Below are 19057 nucleotides of genomic sequence, written 5' to 3' on the forward strand. Positions count from 1 at the left end.
AGACTTAGCAACGCGAGATCTTACGGGATCACAGTGAACAAATCAGGTGTATCGCGGTGCGCATTGATTAAAGCAGTAGGTGTGGGTGGGGAAAGCGGTGGAGGCAGTGATTGTAAACAGAGGAGCGCTGCAACAGGTTGGTATCTAACCAGGCTATTTTTCCATGTTGGGTTTGCTGGTGAATGTGGCAGAATGCTAGTAAATGCTGGTTAAAAACAGGGTTGTGTTTTAAAAGAATCTGTGCACCTGTTTTGCGTTAGCGTGCTAACCACTAGCATCTATTATACTCCCGAAAATAAATAAAATATGTATGATTTATTTACCTAAAAAAATAACCGGTAAATTATATGTCGTCCCTCCCAGTAGTTGTGATAGAACATAACTGTTTGGTTGCCTCAGGGGTCCATTCATCATGGCGACCTACTTACACAGCATCATTTTCTCCTGCAGGTTTCGTAGGAGTCCGCTAGTCTGTGATCATAACTATAAAAAGCTCCAAATTGTAATCCGGATCACAGAGGAGCAATAGTTCAAATCTTTTACAAAGGGAAGGAAAATACTGCATTAAATGATATAAAAATCAATAAATACCCTAATCTTCTAATAGAAAATGTTATTTTCACCTTTTCGATAATATGCAATTATGTTCGCCTTAAAAAAACTTTTGCCATAAAAGAAAAAATGTTATAAATGAGAGAAAAGGCTGTAAAGTCCGTTTTTATTTTTTCTAATTCCTATTTTAGAGTTTAAATCCAAAGCAAAAGTCGGAAAATAACAAAATCGCTGCACAATTACAATTAAGAATGATTACAAATAAGTGAAGAAATAAGTCAGATCCAATTCAATAACAGTAGTGGAAAAATATGCCTTTAATCAATTAAATGTTAAAATTAAAGTTGTCTTTATATCTTTTATTTTGAAAAGAACTGTAGATCTGTTTGAAAGAATGATCTGTGTTAGTTAAACTGTGTAAGAGAAGGCGCCACTCACCTGTTTCCCTATTATTTTAGGTGGCTACATAATGGTTGGGGTTTGGCGCTTTTCTGTGTACTTTGGTCTGCTTGGCCCTCTTGATCGTCAGAAGATGCCCGTAAAGGAAGTTATCTGAGTCCAGAGGAACAGAGCTCCAGGAAGGATAGACAACCAAACAGACGAAACTCATGAGGGCTCTTAAGCTTGTCACACAGCTTTCCTCTGAGCTGTAAGTCTGCTTATTGATTAACAGATGTAATCCTTAACATTAACAGATGTAAAGCTTTAAATGCATGCTAGACCTCCTTTTGTTTTGTTTTGCCATTTTGCCCTTGAAGGTGAATTGAGTTTGTAGGTGAAGGTGTTGTGTAGAGGCTGAGTTATGGGCTGTGGGGGGAGCAGGACTGATGCTCTGGAACCTCGCTATCTGGAGAGCTGGACCAAAGAGACGGAATCGACATGGCTTACGAGCACAGACACAGACATCCCGCTGTCATCCATCCAGAGCATCCCGTCTGACAACTCCGAGGTCGGCTTCATCTCTGAGAAGAACATCAGCCCAGGTAAGGAGGCTGCATGATTTAGGATTTAAGAAGGGAATTTAAAATTAAAGCTAAAATGGAAAGAGGGAAACGCTTTAGGAAAACAACATTTTTCCACATTTCTGAGGGTTTTTTTTATGCTGTTGCAACTATTTTATTTCATAAAGGTGTGTCAATATTCATATTCTTTGGCTATAGAAGCCATAACACTTGTGTGGTGCATCATCTCTTAATGATTTAGGCTTTAGCCTTCCAGCTCTTTGCTTAACTAATGACACAATATGTTTATTGAGCGTACGGATTATTGTTCTGCAAGTCTTTTGATTTCTTAAAAAGCTACTATATTAGTGACATACTTAACCACTTTATATGCATCATATTTCTTACCCGTTTGCTTTCAATCAAAGCTTCCAGCTTGTGGGTAATTGTCAGTGCAGTGCTTATGCATTTTATTTACAATAAATCAGTGTTGTATGGAGAATAGCAAATACATTTAAAATAGTTGTCACACTGTGGCAAAGAATTGTGGGGGGGAAAATCAATTTTTTTCTTTTTTCCAAAGGTTGTGCAACCAATTTTCAATGCACCAATATTCAATGCACCAGAGCTCCTGAAGCAAGTCTAGAAAATCAACTTTGTGCTGGAAGAAAGGAGCTTTAAGGCTCCATGTACTGCCTCTTTATGAAATCTGTTTTTTGTTGGCAAATTTGTCTTTTCACACAAACGTGTTTAAGTGTGTGCGTTTTCTTTGAAGCCACGGGAAGATGACTCAGTAAAGGGGTAAATAACAGGCTGCTTCAAAAGCCACAGAGCACACACACACACACACACACACACACAGATCTTTGCTCTCATGGCAACAGATGCAGCTGCTGGCAAATCCAGGTTGATGAGCATTGACGTAACACAAACACAAAAAAAAAGAGACTTCCACTTCACAATAAAGACACAAAAAGCACATCCACAAATGGGCAAATTAGAGAAAAGCTTTGTACTGTAAAGACTGCTTCAATGGTAAATGTCACCAGTGGGCTCTTGACTGACCTCATAAGCAGCAGCAGGTTGTGGGTTCAAGCCCAGCTAGTTAGTTTCTTTTTTAAATATATATATTTAAAACAAGTATTTTAAAATCTGTCAAATAATTACTTTATTCTGGTAATTCTTATAGAATAAAAGACCTGCGCCTTCTTAAAACGGTTATTTACACTCCTGCTTTTTTAGCTACGTTTTTATTTTGAGTAAGAAGAGAAATCCATTAAGCTCAATTAGTAAAGAGTGTGTTTGATCTGAACATTGAGCAGTCTGCTGGGAATCCAGGTCTTTCTGATGCAGCGGTCGAGTGCGGAACAGGGAACCAAACGCCTTAAACATTCAAAGTTTCCCTCCGATCATCTTTGCATCTATTGTAAAAGCGTTCCTAGTGGTCTTTTAATTATCATTAGGGTTCATTAGCAATTTTTCAGAGTTGTGGGCACGCCCTTCCTATCGCCTATTACATACCATTTTAAGCTTTATTTTCTTTATCTATGCCTTCCATCATCAGAAAAATATCACAAGAACATGTTTACAATTTTCATCAATGTGAGTGTTTAAGGAAAAAGAAGACTTTCAATGATGATGTTTGAAGTGAAACCAAATTTTTGCAGATTATTAAGGTCAAATCTCAAAAACAAATCTGTTTGTCTTTATTGCAGTTCCAGACTTTTTTGAAGACGGCCTCCCTCCTCCGGCTCAGGCGTACCTGAAGGTCTGCTCGGCCGTGTCTGAAGCCAGCCTGAACAACGTGACGCCCAGCAGCCCGTCATCCATCCTGGCCTCTCCGAAGCCGGAGGCCGCTTCACCTCCATCAGGAACCACAGTGCAGCGCAGAAGTGTTCTCCACACAGAGGAGATTGTAAGCCTCTCACACCCATTGCATACCAATCAATGGTTAAACCTTTCAAAAATAAAAGCTTCAAACTATATTAAATAACTTCTTTATTGTCTCTGTGTTTGTTTTTTACCATTTACAGACAAAATGGCAGGATAATCGGATGTCGACTAAACAGGTGACCATTACCGTGACGCAGAGCATCCACCAGGTAGATAAAAATGGAAAAGTGAAGAAGTCTCTCACAACCTATGAGATCATGAAACCTGTGGAGACTCTAAAACAGGCGGCCACTCAAAACACATGAAGGCAGGACGGAGCCAGGTTCAACACAACTGTGAAATCAGTGACATGAATGTGTTTTTGTACAGAAATCCTTATGGTCTCATGGACGGTAATTTCATACATGAATATGAATCATGTGCCAATGCACATCATGACGTGTGTTATTGTATGTTTTGACATAAATGAGAACAAAAAAGTGAAACTGTCATTTGGTCAGAAAAAAAACATCTCTAATAATTCATTTGTGCCAATAATAGTATTTTGTGAAATACAGGGTGAATAAAAACACTTCTTGCTGCTTTTGATAAATGGTGTGTAATGCTATCATTGTGTTTTTTATTTTAAGTGTAAATATTTGTTTTGGAAAAGAAGCACAGCATGTTGTTACGGTTTTACCGTCTGTGCCGATGACTGATCAGGCTTACTGTATCTTGTTTTGCACAAATGAGTTTACATTTTGTCATCTGTGTATGTGGTTTTTTTTCATCCAATAAAGCTTTAAGGTCCAACATGACTTCATATAAACTGAGTCATCTTAAGGTTGTGTTGCTGCTGATAAAACATGGACCTGGTTCTGATGGTCATAGGTCATCTTTCCTGATCTGAACAGCGGCTCTTCTTTCTCCATCCAGTCTGCCGTGTGGAAATCTGGGAAGAAGAAGCTTATCTCTCTTTGAGCCGACTCTGGAGAATCTGATGGAGGGGAAAAAAAAATCATATTTGAAGGTGTCAAACTGAAGAACAGCAGTTAAAGTTCTGTAAATTAAAAACTTTGCAAAAAGCAAAGAAAGGCTGGAAGTTTATTTGTTTTAAACTTTAAAATATATATATATATATACCCCACTTATGTTGGTAATTTCGGTATAAATTACCAACGTACAGCGTAAAATAACCTGAAAGAACTGGATTATGTTCATGATGGTAAAAGCATTAAAGTCCCACTCTCATCTTGTTCTGGTAATTGTAATAAATGATTAAAGTTGGTCTTTAAACATCTCTAACCTGAGCCATGAGTTGTGTTTCTTGTATCTGTGAGCCCAAACTGGGCCCTGATAGAATTCGGGTCGGTGTATCTGGCTCTGAACACTTTGGTCGGTCCCATCAGTCCCCTCCAGTGACGGATTGCATCTTCTCTGGCTAAAACATACGCTCTCATCGGACCACTGCGAAGAATTTTACATTGATGGTTTCAACATTTGTAGGGGGGCAGCACACAGGATTACTATCAGTCATTTTTTTTTTTAAAGACATGGAGGCTCACCTCGACATAAATTCAACAAGTCTTTGATAGAAGAATCGGCCTGAAAATAAAGGCAAAACAGGGTCATCCATGCTCTGTTTTTTCATTCTCTTTGCACGGCAGCCTTTAAAGTTGGCTTCTTAGCAGCAAAGTAGGGTGATTCACTTGTTTTTGCCGTGCAAATGGTGTGACGTGTCGGCCAATTCTGCCTCCTGACTCAATTTCAGTCACATGGATGAAGAACAGCCTGCCTTTGTTCATTTCAGAAAATCTGCACAAGCACACGCTGTGCGCACACCTGAATGCTCGGCGTAAAACTTCTCCGAGTCCTGCCGTTCCCACACCAGATCCTTGCATCTGACAATTTTAAAATCGTTATCTAGAATTTTCTGGTGAAGAGCCTGAAAGATAAATCAGATACATCAATTTGTTAGTGATATTTAAACAAAAACAAAAAAGGTTTCGAACCATTCAAACAGAATTCATTGAGATACAAACAATCTATAGGAGTCAATCAGTAAGAGCTACAGTGAAGCAAAAATGTATTTGGGACACACAGGTTCTGTAAGTTGGTCCCTTTAAAAAGGAAAGAGGTACACATTAACTGTGAAAGACACAATAGACAAAAAGAAAAGAAAAAAAAATCGCATAAGACTTTTTAAAGAATTTATTTGTATAATGGAGCCAAAAATGGTCAATAATTAAAGTTCACCTCAACAATCTAATGTAATCCTGGTTGTCAAGGACAGAGGTCAAAGGTTTCCTGTAGGTCTTCACAGGTTTACAGACACTTTAGCTGCTATTTTAGTCCATTCCTCTATGCAGACCTTCTCAGACCTGTGATGTTTTTGGGCTGTTACTGGGCAACACAGACTTTCAACTCCCTCCACAGAATCTCTACTGGATTGAGGTCCAGACTGGCTAGACCACTCCAGAACCTTGAAATGCTTGTCACGTAGCTACCCCCTTGTTGCCCTGGTGATGAGTTTGGGATTTTTGTTATGCTGAAAGATCCAGCCACATATCATCCCCAATGCTCTTACTTATAGTTTCTGCCCAAAATCTCACTATACATGTTCCCATTCAACTTTTCCTGAAGACAGATCAGTTTATCCACCCTCTTTGCAAAAGAACAGACCCAGAGCATGATGTGTTCTTCCAGATCTGGTATACTTCTGGGATGTTTCTTCATCATTACCAAGATCATTTGTACATAAAAAGGTGAGATCTTCTTGCACAAAGCTCCAGGTGGAGGGAGATCGCCAGTGATCCTGTGTTTCTCCTATCTACTAATATTTGCTCCAATAGTTGATTTTGTCTCATCAGGCTGCTTCCTTTTTGTATATTGGTTCATCCCAGTCTTGTTCAGGTGAATAATCGTGTCCTGGTGTCCTTTGACAGCTCTTTGTTCATCATGGAAAGGTTGCATTCTCACTGTTAAAGAGTGTGGACAGGTGTCTTTTATACAGATAACTAGTTTAAAAAGGTGACATGAATGAAAAATAGAAACGCTACATAAAGAAGAAGTAAGAGGTTTATGAGAGGCAGCATTCTTACTTGTTTATAGGGGCAAATACTTATTTTCTTCTGCACCAATTGACACATTCTTTAAAAAGTCATACAATATGATTTCCTAGATTTTTTTTATATTCTGTCTTATTTATACAGAAATTTACATTACAATAAAATATGTCGTTGCAATTTAAAATCTACGTTTTCCTTTTCTTTGCAATCAGCTGAAACTTCTCTCTGAATTTCCTGAATATATATGGTCAATAAAGATTTACTTCCTGCTCTTTTATGCAGTTTTTCACAAGATTAGGCTGTTAATTAAAATAAACATCACACCCAAAATATATGTCAGATTCAAAACTGTGTGTTCCTTTTAAACTTTATTTTAACATTGTGTTTTTTTATATGGCGTCAACCTTTAGTGTGTATGTTTGGATTTACATTGAAGGCTGACCTCCATCATCAACGGATGAGCAACAGCATCAGGCTTAATGACCGCCAGAGTGAGCTGCAGCACTCTGGACAGGTGGCGAGTCGTCGGGAACATTTTCTGGTGAACAAGACACACAAGCAGCTGTTAACCAGAACACGTGCGACACAAAACACAAGTGGACTCCCGTTTACACGACGATGCTCAGTGAGAAACACACGAAAAACAAACACAAATGTGGTTCTTGAGGCGATATTGTGAGTTATTTTTTACTACAGATAATAATCATAATGAATACATTATAATAATAATAATAATAATAATAATAATAATAATAATAATAATAATAAAGAATCTTTCGCTGTCTTCAACAACCCAGCAACTTGCTCATTTTACCGACCTCTGACTCACTCTGCGAGGCTTGTGTCCAAAATAACAAGCGGAGGAGGCGCGTGAGCAATAACGGTTAACGCAGCCGCAGAACGCAGGCTATACACCCGCTATTCGATCTGATTTCAAACGTTCAATACCCTACATAATAGATACTTATTTTCACAATACCACTTTTTTATTTTAAACGTTAAAGTATCATAAAATCATAGTTTTAGCTATGATTAAACCTCCTCATTACAACATGTCCGTCCGTAAAAACAATCCCCCGAAACTAAAGCTTAAAAAAAGTTCCTTCTGTGAAAGGAGTAGAAACAAACCTCAAGTAAATGTATCAGAATCACATTTAAACAATTGATTACGTTTTTCTTTTTAATTTCTCGCTTTGTACAGCAATAAAACTTCAGAAAGTTAACGATTTTTAAAAGATTTATTTTTAAAGTTATAAACATGCTCCCAAAAATTTACCAAGGGACCTTGCAAACAATCAGAGTATAAGTTTCCCTTTCTTGGTTAAACTACTTAAATAATTTATCATTTCTTTTTTTGTTGTTGCCTATAATAGGCAATGTATCCCTGTTAATGGCTTTTCTTGCCAAGTTTCCCCAAACTAGCACCAGATTGCTTTGTTTACATTTATGTAGACATAAAAGCAATATTTTAGAACCTTGCAGAAGTACTCAAAAGCTTTAGTAGCACAAAAACGACAATGCAAATTTTCAATTAAATGAAAATTGTAATATTAAAGGAATAATATACATTTTAAAATGAGTTTTGCCATCTGAAACAAATTTTAAAACATGTCTCTGGCTGTACCACATGTTGTTTTTAACTGGATTTCTCTATAAATATTTAGATAGCTGCTGTTCATGTACTTTTATTTTTTATTTTTACATATTACTATATGTTTTATATGCGTTTGTGTGTATAGTGGTATCCCCATGTGTAAATGTTCTGTATTTTAGAACCATTGGTTTAGGACACACAACTACAAATGTGCACATTGTAAAAAGGTTAAATTCTTAGAGGAAAGGGGGAAAATAAAGTCACTTTAATCATAATGTGCATCTTTTGGCCTTCTCTTAGAAATAAACAGCAGCTACAAGCAGAAGCTGGAGCAGCAGGGGGATTGTGTCTGTGGAATCTTATTGCTGTCTAAGAGATCAGACATACAGTGTGATCTACAAACGGGGAGCGCATTCCAGCAGAGCAACATGGTCACACCCTTGAACAGTAGAGACTGAACACAAGTGTGTGGCTGACATTCAGGGAGATGGAAGAGGGGCAGTAGGGGTATGTCCATATAGGTTTTTATCCCACCTGCCCATGTCATATGACTCTGGGTGGGGGTGAAACCACAGCTGTTGTGTCCCATGAGGGGGTTGGAGAGGGCAAGTGATGTTTGTGGGGTTGGAGGGGACACATTTCTGTGTGAAAGAAATGATGCTTAAAATGGTTACTTTTTAAATCTACATTTCAAAAATGTCATAGAAATCCTTTTAAATGTAATAAATGGGTCTGATTTAGAAAGAGCAAAGTTTGTGTCTCTGCTTTAACTTTGTGATCTGCGGATCTATGGTGAGCTGCACACGAATGATGGAGATGAACACATGGCAGCAGTAATGATGGTGACTGCAGTTTCTTACTGAGTGACTCAGACAAAAGACCCTTGTTTCTTTGAACTCTATAAAGTTTAAGTTATAGGACGTCAGGCAGAGGGGCAGAGGCAACAGAGGAGCTCAATGTGATGTGATGACACATGGCCTAATCGCGTTTTCCACAAAGATCAGTCACGTCAGCCTGGATTCTAGTGGACACTAAGTATTATGTGTGGATCAGGGCTGACAACTACTGTTGAATGTCAAGTTCAGAAGAATCAGGAAAATAATTTATTTTGTTTAAAACCAACTTTTCACATGACCGTTTTTTTTTCTTGACATCTTTGTTGAGGCCAGAAAAGTAGCTCGCCATCAGTAAAATCTGGTCACATTTTTTCTGGGTCTTTATATTCTGTTCTAGCTGTTTACATTTTTTTATTAGAGTTTATTTAGTTGCCCACAAGGTTTATGAGTCACAAAAGATTGTTGGTGGTTGTGAATGGATAAGACAAATGTTCTGAACACAACATTGTTAAATCTGAAACTAAATAACCCATTTGTGTTAACATGATGGGTGGAGGTTTCCTTGAGGACCCCATCCAACAGAACTGATACCATTGATGATCACTGCTGACTCGTGCTGCAATCATCCTCTGCTGATTCACCCCCTTTCTCAAGGGCCTCAAACCCCTTTTATCTTTTTTCCTCTGTGGTACTGCTGCACTGCAGTTGTCACTCTTTGGTTTTTGGAATGAGTAGTTCCCCCCCAGTATAACAGGACTTGAATCATCTTAGTCAGGTCATTCTTTAAAGACAAATACATTTCTTTGTGGAATCATTATGAGGTGCATCAGAGAAAAACTGCTCTTGTTGGAATACTAGGTATATTTTCAAAATAAAAAATACTCTTAAATATTGAGTCCCCATTGAAGGATTTACATCCATTTTAAAAGTATGCCTCTGACAAAATATAGTTATTTGTGACTAAAGACGATAAAATCCTTACATAAGACAAATTTGATATTTTTACATGGAATAAATTTGTGGCACAGTATGTGTCAGTAGAGAAAATCATAAAAGTGAGCAAAGAAAAACATCCTAGTTCTAGACCAGATGCCCAGTTTTCAACTGACTATAGAGGTTATGTTAAAAGAAAACATCAGAATTTCAGAGAAATTCAAGAAACATAGACACAATATTTTAATTTGTTTTAGGTGCCCATCACAACCCAAAAGGAAGAAGAGCTTTCAAACATGGCGGTGGTAATGTCATGGTCTGGGTCTTCTACTCTGTTGTATCCAAATTGTAACATACTGGAGCACTTATAAACAAACTAAAATGTTCCATATTTTTAGTTTGTACTTTCATTCACACCATTAAATTTATTAGCTAATCTCAATGTGCAGTTTTGACAATGAATATTAATTTTGTTAAAAATCTGAAATTGTTATTTTGTGAATTTACTTGTGATGTTGTTGTGTTCTAGGAGGAGGCTTTTCTTTTGAGTCAATCATAATTTTGCTGTAATGCGGAAGCAGAAGCCAGTGTGCAAAGATCTCACCTGTCACCCCAGGACCCCCCGAACAGGGTCATTCAGAACGACACAGCCCCCGGTGAGACAGTGAGAGAGAGGCCTTTCATGTCTTGTTTGGATGGTGAGAACAGCCAGATTTGTGTTTCCTGTTTCAACACCTTTGGTGCCATCAGCAAGAGATTAAAGCCTAATGGAGGTGTTTGGAGTAACCTCATTTTTAGGCACAATTTTGGCATAATTTCTGTCTTTTTATGTTAAAGAAATTGCTTCACTTTCACAGCTCCATAGCTAATTTTTCAATTTGTTCAATATATTTTGCAGGTAATTTATTTTGCATTTGATTTTGCAGATTTTATGGGATGGTTTTGCTCTATTGTATCCATTTAGTTTCAGTCTTTTTGCCAATCACTTCATTTAATGGGAAACAATGAATTCAAACAAGTTTATTTTACATTTTTTGGTCAGTTTTAGTTTCATTGTTTGTCATTGATTGCATTTGACTTTTGGCAGCTTTGCTTTGGCATCACTTATAATTTTGAAGGCGTTCTGTCACAGATTCAGCGGTTTCAGGATCATTTGGATTGTCTTACTGCTTATTGAAGTCTAGATTTTTAACTTTTGTCTTTTTTACATTTATTTTTGGCTCAAAAAATGTTTCTTTTGTGGCTAATTTTAATAGTCACATTTTGCTGGGTATGATTTTTCACGAACATTACATTATTCAAATGTTTTGTATTTTTTACTTCTTATTGCATTTCTGACTCAGACTTCTTATGTGTCGTGGGGTCACTCAGTAATCTGTCCGTGTCCTGCCCTGAATCTAATGACCTCAAAGCATCCGCCTAAATCCCTTTGTCCCCTCTGTAAGCCACGTGAGTGAGTTCCCCCTCACCTCTCCGTCACCTGTTCTCACTGTTCACCTAAATGCTGCTGGCCTTTGACCTTTCTGCTCCATTGCTTCACCACGCGAGACTGTGCTGCCTCTAACAGCTGTGTCAACCTTCATCCGGGCAACTGGTGTGCCCAGGGAAGGATGGAGAGCGGCATTAATCCCAGATCAAATAATGAGCCAGCAACAGATTACAGAGCTTAGTTTCTGAAATGTTTCCATCTTTCACTGGATAAAATGTAAGTTTTAAGCCTTTTTTGTCGCATCCTCCACCATTACAGTGCATTTTAAATACACCAGAATGTCTTCCAGGACAAGCTTCATGACAGCTTAAAGAGGAAATCAGTACAATACCAGATCTTAGAAATAAAAGAATTGGTCTTTTTCAGAACAAGTTGGATTTAGGCACAAAGCCCCAATTCTCAAGAAGATGAGCCCAGTGGAAGATGAAGGTGTCACTGAATTCCACCCGATTCTGTGAACAAGCAGGCTTGAAAGGATGTTAGTGCTTTATTCTGCATTTTTTGCATAATGGCAAAAATCTATCTGACAACACAGCAGGGTTTGACATGTCTCTTCTTAAGTGACTCTAAAGCTTTCTGGGAGAGCGAGGCTTAAATCTATGAGGTGCATGTGCGGGACCTGGTCTGGTGTCAGCTGCCAGTTTATTTATACCATAAAATTCCACGCAGCTCGGCGAAGAAGAAACTTTTCTGAGGTGAGTCTGTCTACCTGCCATCCTGAAGGACTCTACATCCTCACGCAAAGAGAAGTGTTGGGGGGAAAATCCTTAGGAGACGTAGGATCTTAAAAGCAAAGCCACAAGACATCATGTTGAGGAACAATGTGACTGACAAAAAACGAGGCCCCCAGTATGTTCATGCGGGTTAAAAATAACCTATTGGTCCAATTTAATGGTTCAGCTGCTGTAAAAGCTGCTCTTAAGGACTCACATCTGTCATGTTCAGGGTTTTTAAATGAATATGATTTCAATATAAAAGCTGACAATTTTCATTTAATTTAGTTCAGCTTTTTTCATAAAACACTAATTCATAATCAAATGTGTCGGAAGAAGCTACACAAGGAACGTCAGAACAACCTTAAAGAAATCTGAAATAAAAATGATTAATTGTTGTGTATTATCCTATTCAGTCAAGATCAAATTGAATCGAATCAGATCAGATCAGATCAGATCAGATCAGATCAATCAGATCAAATCAAATCAAATCAAACTTAATCTGTAAAAAAAGCACTTTTCATGCAACACAACTCAAAGCGCTCTAAATGTAAACACAAGTAGCCAAATAAAATTTAGATTTTAAAATAAAACCAAACCCCTTCCTCTACATCGACACATACACCACATGACCCCAGATGCAATAATTACAGGTATGAAAACATGAATGTAATTATTAAAGAGACTTATGGCTTGGCTCAACTGTGAGGACACAGTATGTTGGGATTTTATTGATATCAGCATCACCCACCTAGATCAAGAGAGTAACATCTTTACTTTTAACTTTATCTTAACTTTATTCTGAACTTAGCCTTCATAGGTGATTAAAGGTCACATTAAAGAGTTTTTATTGTGTAATTCTTTGTACTGAGAATATAATCGGGTGATTGCAAAGAAGAACAAACCAGTATGAAAGTTCACCAAAGGAAAAATCTTCGACAAAACCAGATTCCCCCATGATACAGAATTTAGAAAAGACACTAAAAGAGAAACATGATTGGATGAGGAAGCTCATTAGTTTTCTCTCAACACCAGAAGATAACTGATTTTCTCAGCACCCAGATATAACTCCTAAGGCTTGGCTGCATCGCTGACCTCAGTGGAAATAATGCATTTGAGATAAACCCTGGCTCAGCGCCACGGGAAATATCGAACAACTGTTGAATTCAGACAACATCCTGGGGTAGAGAAAAAAGGGGAGCCACAAAGATGCAGAGGGAGATGCTATTTGTGGATGGCGAGTGCCTTCAAAATAGCGACAGCGTTGGGTTTCAATATAAGCCTCCCTCACTGAGCTGGAGCTTTCTGTGAATGAGGCTCTGGTTCCTATCACACCCAACCCTGGTGCTGATTTTAGAACACAGGTGTTGACCTTAGCTTGCGGCTTGTGCTTGCTGCAGAGGAAAATGAACCCTGAGCTCGGGCCATTTGCTTCTTCTGAATTGGTAATAGCTGCATGGCCACACAGGTGCTTCAGAGCTGCATGAAGTGTTCAGACAGGAACAAACACTTGTAGCATTCATTCACCTAAAAGTTCTTGTTTTTTTTGCTTGCTAATCCTCAAACTTTTCTTTGTTTTAAATCAAATTTTGTCTTGCAAGTGTCATAGTGGAAGATTGGTACCATTTGTTGATAGTTTAATTTTAAGTATTAAAAATGTTGAAATGTTTATAATCTTAATAGACTAAAGACAATTCTTTGTTGTTAAAAGCTGTACTGTGATTTAGTATATACACTATACATATGTCCTATACATATATATGTCCTAGACTATATATGTCCTAATTGATCTAAATGAAGCCAAAGTTCTGAACCAGGATGTAGCTCAACCTTCAGCTGTGACTTCTTCTGTAAATGCTCCTCTAACAGTACCCCCCACCCCCACCCCCAACCTCCACCCCAAGAACCCAGTAAAACCCACCCATCTTCCATTTGCTTACTTGGTTTCCCTGCTTTCTCCCCACTTTTTTTTATTTGTATATTTTTCATCCAGCCACTGACATTCGGGGTACAGCCAGGGCAGGGAGAGGTGGGCGGGGCTTCAAATGGAGGAGCTGTAGGGGTGTAGGGTGTCCCAAGCCCAGTGTGAACAGCTGAGAGGTGTGATTTCACAGGCTGGCTCCCCCTCTGTCAGGGCCCTGATTGGGCCGGACAGGAGGCGCAGGAGAGGCCCGGGGCTTCTAAAGGACACCAACAGGTGGGAGGCCGCAGTGGAGGGGGGCTGCTCCTGTTGGGCATAGAAAAGGCTGATCTGCAAGGCCTGTTGTTGGCACAATCCACCCAGCAGATACAGAGGAGGATGGTTGATGGCAGAAAAACGAGAGAGGAAGAGTGGTGCGGGCCGGTCTGGGGAGAGATAGATAGAGGCAAATTGCAGCTTCAGGAAAGAGGGAGAGAGGTTGGTCTGAACCTATTTCCTATTTTATGGTTATTCATATTTTTATTTAATTTGATGTATATTTTTTTTCGCTAAAACACTTTCGTTTCATTGGTTTGCAGCAGCATGTGAGTACAATCTAGAGTCAAAATGATTATTTTTCTAATTACTCAAAATTGCATTTAAATTTGGCAGAACTTCCATGAACTGAGAGCAAATTCAGAAAGTATCTAAAAACCCAGAACGTAGGTGTGTACACGGAGAAGAACTTTTTCAATCTGTTCATAAATTAGTTGTTCCTTTAAATATTAGTAAAGAAGAAGACTCTGGCATTGGTTCTCATCCTGGTTACCTTAAAAAAGGAGCAGAGTTTGGTAAGAAGGAGTAAAACTTCCTCGATTCATTTATTTGTTGGACTAATTCTGTGTTAATGTATCAATGGAAGAAGAAAACTTAACAGTAAAAGTCATAAATGCTGCAACGTCCTCCTCTTGTTACTCATTGAAGAGCTTAAAACATTTGGGTTTATTTTATGAAGTTTAAAACTAATGTTACTGCCTTTTGGGAATTTTTTTGTTTTGTTTCATTTTTGTCTGTACAGAAGCTTCCATTCTTCCTTTGGTCCTGTCACAGTTAAAGCATTATTTAGCCAGTTGTTGCTGCTACTCTCCACGCGTGGCCATGAAAGGGTGCTTTGTGTCTGAGTGGCAGTGAATCCAGTTGTTCCCTCTTGTGAGGACATGCTTCCTTATATCCCCATATTAATACACCACTTATGGAATGTAAGGAAGTGTGTGGTTTCAAGAGGACTTGAGCATCAAGAAGGGACAAGTTAACTTATGTATTTATTTCTTTTTTTCATGTTGGGGGGTGGGTTGTTATCATCCATGAACATGTGTGTCAATGTGTGTGTGGCGGTGCAACAGGTGAGAGGCCCGTTCCTGCCCCTTCAGCTCAGGCACGTGCGCAGTTAGCATTACTTCCAGAGCCACCGATCGAGTCTTGGGGACATCTTGAACAAATTCCCGCCCCGCTCCAACGGCTGACAGTCAAATAGGATTGACATAGCACAGCTGTCACCCGTTATAGGAACTGCAGAAGTCAAAATGGGAACGGGGTGTGTGTGGAGCTGTCACTGAGGGTGAAGGTTTGTCCCTGGAGGCCGACTTTGGAAGGAAGCAGGGAGATGTCACCGGCAGTCAGTTCCCAAATTTCTAAATATGAGCGATCTGCTTAGTGACACAGAGGAACTTAAAGCTGCCTGGATGTGGTAGTCCTGCAGGGTTTGACAGCCTGCAAGCTACTGAGGACTGTCTTCTGTCTTTATTTCCTTATTTTCTCTTCCTTATTTTCCTCCATTTATCCATCCAACTCTGGTTCTCTTCTTCTCTCTTGCTTTGCCTCTTGCAGCTGAAGCAACTCGCCTTGCTGTGGCTGGTCAAACGGAACCAAGTCAGGTGTTTCAGAGAGGTTTGGTCCCCTTCAACCAGCTACTGCGTCGTGAATCATATCAGCACAGGATCAAATAGACAGTAGTGGCTCCCTCGACTGAGGTTATAGGCTACAGTCATTAAACTGAAACCATGTATGGTTTATCTTTCATTTCCTAGAGTTGTATTGTTTTTCTTTTGGTTTACGGGTTCCTAAAAGGAAAAATAAAAATTGTAAGAAAAAATACAAAGAATTTTCTTGTTTGTGGTCTTTTTGGTTGGTTCATCTTGAAATAAAAGCAAGTTAAAATGGTCAATTTGATCAAATATATTAAAAATGTCCTTCAGATGCAACCGGAAAGAAATTTATTTTTTATTAGGTGAACACATTGGGATTTCTCTTAATATAGACGCTGGTCCATCTGGTAACATGAGAAGTCTGTCTGTGGTCACTTTCATTACAAGGCTTAGAGGGCAATAAATGATGTAATTTGAAAAGCAGGTGTGAACAGTGTTGATTCATGTGAGAGGCTGAATGGGACATCAGTTGAGACCAGTTGAGGTCACACACTGGTTCCGGTCCAGAGGATTCAGTACCATGGACAGCATCGTGTAATGTATGTTTCCAGCTCAGTGATGATTTTTTGTCCTGTTAATAAAGTGTAAAAGTAAACTTTGTAAGTGTTCATCTGTTAAAATGTTTTGCAAATGTGATGATTTGAGTATAAACGGATAATTTAAAAAATCTTCGATTATTCTTCATGCAGAACATTTACTCAGGACTTGTGCTGTTTTTTAGAGGTTAATATATGGTAAATCCAGAACCAAAGTTTAAGGTAATAAACATATGGAATTTTAAACATACATGTGGATTAAGTATGAACTCCTCCAAGGAGGTGTGTCTACTGGGTCTACAGATCCCTCAAAATTATAATATGTATGGTGATAATTAACAAAAGATGTCATATAACACTTTAATAATTAGGTATACCACACTTTACTAAATAAACTGAAGCTCAGAAGGGGAAATAAGGAAGGTGAAATTAAATTAATAGTCTCTAAATAAAACTGCAAACCTTTACAAAGAGACTAAAACTGACTTTCTGTTATTTCAAGTTCTTAAAAATCCAACAATATATTTGTGAACTTTTCTGGTCTTCAATATAAAGCCATTAAGTAGCCAAAAAAGAAAAATTAAGTATTTGTGTTTCTTTATCTAAAATTATATCTGCACCTCTGAGTATCAATTAAGTAAAAATAATAAATAATAATAAAAGTAAAGAAAGTTAGCATAATGTTCTAAGAAATACAAAAAAAATTAAATAACAGCATAACATAAAGGGTCAAAGTGTGCAAGATTGTGTTAAAATATGACACATTTTAGTTGACATTACATAATTAATTATGAGTTCATTATACTATTAAACTTAATAAACAGTTTCAGTTTTCTTCTGTGTCTTTTTAGCTGTTTAATTCATGTTTATCTTGGAATGGCAGTGATTTATGAATGTGACCTAGTTTTTAAGACTAGGCAGCAAAATTTAATGGAGAATAGATTTTAAGTTTTCATTATGCTGGTTTCAGGCTGTTACAAACTCTGTGATATAAGTAAACCAATAGTGGTGCATAAAGTATTTTACAAGAGCTGAGCCGCTGGCGCCGCCCCTCCGTCATTTTTCCGCCCCGGGCGATCGCCCGTATGGCCCGTGCCTAAAACCGCTACTGATTATGCCCTATACATATTCACAGGTCAGGCACAGCAAAGCATCTCCAGGAACATAATCAAGCCTCCTTCATGTTTCACGAAAGGAATACAGCTTTCAATTTACTTTGTATGCTACATTATTGTGTTTGGAAACATAGAACAGGTTTGCTTAAAAGGAGGACATGAAGCTGTATTTCTAGAAACATCAATTTGCTTGAAGATTTTTTTTTTGGCTTTTGCCTTAAACACGCTCACCTCTGATTTTCTTTATAATCACTTAAAAACCATGTCCTCCTTCTGTTTTTGTAGTCCATGTTCAGTTGGGTACATGTCGTGTCGCAAAACACCACAAGGAGGTCTGTTACCCTTTAAATAGCCAGATAAATGGTAAAATCTTCAATAGAGCTTTTCCACCCTCTACAAAGGTCCAGAGCGCTTGACAGCCACAGTCACAGTCACTCACTGATGGCAGCTCTGCTTCCTAACATTAGAGCCAACTTATAACCACCAGGAGCAATGTGAGTTTCAGTGTCCTGCCTATCTGAACACTTCAACACATGGCTGAGCAAGATGGGAACCAAACCTGTGATCTACCGATCAGAGGTTGGCCACTCTACTTCTGCACCACAGCCTCCCTAATTACAAGTTTGAACTAACCAGTGATTCTTAGTCAGGGGTTTGCCACCTTTAATACTAGAAAGAGCCATTGGGGCGTGTCTCTTACTGACTAAAACCCAGCTAGAGCCACAAAATCCCACTCACCCGTTTAGAAAAATAAACTGTATTTATGTTTTTGTGGCCATTAACCTATTCCTATTCAACCTATTCATTTTTATTTATAAAAATTCAAAAACAGGGTCAAATTGTTCTATGTGTAATAATTGTATGTTTGTTTTACTTTTGACAGTAGCACGTAAAATGTCCTTTCAAAATAAAATACACCCTGTGTCAAGAAAGCAGCAGATTTACTTGAATTAAAAATGCAAGAAAGTAAAACACAGCATTTTCTGTCATTATGACTTTGGTGCACCATCGTCCTTTTTCTCCTTTTAATATTGAATATTGACATGACAACAATGGTGTAGATTTCAAATATATATATACACACACATACACACACAGCGGGGAAAATAAGTATTGAACACGTCAACATTTCTCTCAAAAAACACATTTCTAATCGAGCTATTGACATGAAATTTTCACCAGATGTCGGCATCAACCCAAGTAATGCACACATAGAAAGAAATCCAAACATTTATGTCCGTAAGTGAAGTTATGTGTAATAAAGTGAAATGGCACAGGGAATAAGTATTGAACACGCTTACTGAAATTTATTTAATACTTAGTGCAAAAACCTTTGTTGGTGATTCCAGCCTCAAAACGCCTGGAAAAAAACAGTCGAATACATTGCTCAGGTGTGATTTTGGCCCATTCATCCACACAAACTGCCTTCAAATCTTCAAGGTTCTCTTCAAGGTCTCTTCTGTGAACCCGGATCTTCAGTTCTTTCCAAAGATTTTCAATTGGATTCAAGTCTGGTGATTGAC

At 38.3% G+C, this 19057-nt stretch overlaps 2 protein-coding genes and 2 non-coding genes across 6 annotated transcripts; 3 read left to right on the forward strand and 1 right to left on the reverse strand.

Annotated features, from left to right (window-relative positions):
* Positions 1 to 29: 29 nt before the first annotated feature.
* Positions 30 to 4188, forward strand: LOC101167335 (brain and acute leukemia cytoplasmic protein-like). Of its 2 annotated transcripts, none has more exons than XM_004083677.3 (5): positions 30 to 136; positions 1011 to 1201; positions 1311 to 1535; positions 3209 to 3408; positions 3527 to 4188. In XM_004083677.3, the coding sequence occupies exons 3-5, from the start codon at positions 1355 to 1357 to the stop codon at positions 3689 to 3691; spliced, it is 546 nt and encodes a 181-aa protein (XP_004083725.1). In that variant the 5' UTR covers positions 30 to 136; positions 1011 to 1201; positions 1311 to 1354; the 3' UTR covers positions 3692 to 4188. The 2 variants fall into 2 exon arrangements, with proteins under 2 accessions (XP_004083725.1, XP_020570306.1); XM_020714647.1 differs by having other exon boundaries at positions 1011 to 1172; positions 1308 to 1535.
* On the reverse strand, positions 4146 to 7507 carry nme6 (NME/NM23 nucleoside diphosphate kinase 6). 2 transcript variants are annotated; one of them, XM_011491776.3, is made up of 6 exons: positions 7263 to 7507; positions 6876 to 6971; positions 5208 to 5310; positions 4931 to 4970; positions 4672 to 4832; positions 4146 to 4362 (listed from the first exon to the last, which is right to left on the reverse strand). In XM_011491776.3, the coding sequence occupies exons 2-6, from the start codon at positions 6966 to 6968 to the stop codon at positions 4205 to 4207; spliced, it is 555 nt and encodes a 184-aa protein (XP_011490078.1). In that variant the 5' UTR covers positions 6969 to 6971; positions 7263 to 7507; the 3' UTR covers positions 4146 to 4204. The 2 variants fall into 2 exon arrangements, with proteins under 2 accessions (XP_011490078.1, XP_004083726.1); XM_004083678.4 differs by having other exon boundaries at positions 7252 to 7507.
* Positions 7508 to 15093: 7586 nt separating this feature from the next.
* mir206 (microRNA 206) lies at positions 15094 to 15193 on the forward strand. The gene has a single exon (NR_107216.1). It is a non-coding gene; the product is annotated as a microRNA 206 (primary transcript).
* A 594-nt stretch (positions 15194 to 15787) lies between these two features.
* mir133-3 (microRNA 133-3) lies at positions 15788 to 15887 on the forward strand. Its single transcript, NR_107217.1, has one exon. It is a non-coding gene; the product is annotated as a microRNA 133-3 (primary transcript).
* The last annotated feature ends 3170 nt before the right edge of the window (positions 15888 to 19057 follow it).

The sequence above is a fragment of the Oryzias latipes genome, chromosome 24, assembly GCF_002234675.1.
Source record: "Oryzias latipes chromosome 24, ASM223467v1".
NCBI lineage: Eukaryota > Metazoa > Chordata > Actinopteri > Beloniformes > Adrianichthyidae > Oryzias > Oryzias latipes.

Bases quoted from the DNA above. Each gene is read 5' to 3' on its own strand.
- nme6 (XM_011491776.3), bottom strand. From the start codon at position 6,968: ATGTTCCCGACGACTCGCCACCTGTCCAGAGTGCTGCAGCTCACTCTG. The intron at 5,311-6,875 runs GTCAGCCTTCAA...TTTATCTTTCAG, and splicing joins CTCATCCGTTGATGATGGAG to GCTCTTCACCAGAAAATTCT. The intron at 4,971-5,207 runs GTGTGCGCACAG...CTTTATTTTCAG, and splicing joins GTTTTACGCCGAGCATTCAG to GCCGATTCTTCTATCAAAGA.
- LOC101167335 (XM_004083677.3), top strand. From the start codon at position 1,355: ATGGGCTGTGGGGGGAGCAGGACTGATGCTCTGGAACCTCGCTATCTG. The intron at 1,536-3,208 runs GTAAGGAGGCTG...TCTTTATTGCAG, and splicing joins TGAGAAGAACATCAGCCCAG to TTCCAGACTTTTTTGAAGAC. The intron at 3,409-3,526 runs GTAAGCCTCTCA...TACCATTTACAG, and splicing joins TTCTCCACACAGAGGAGATT to ACAAAATGGCAGGATAATCG.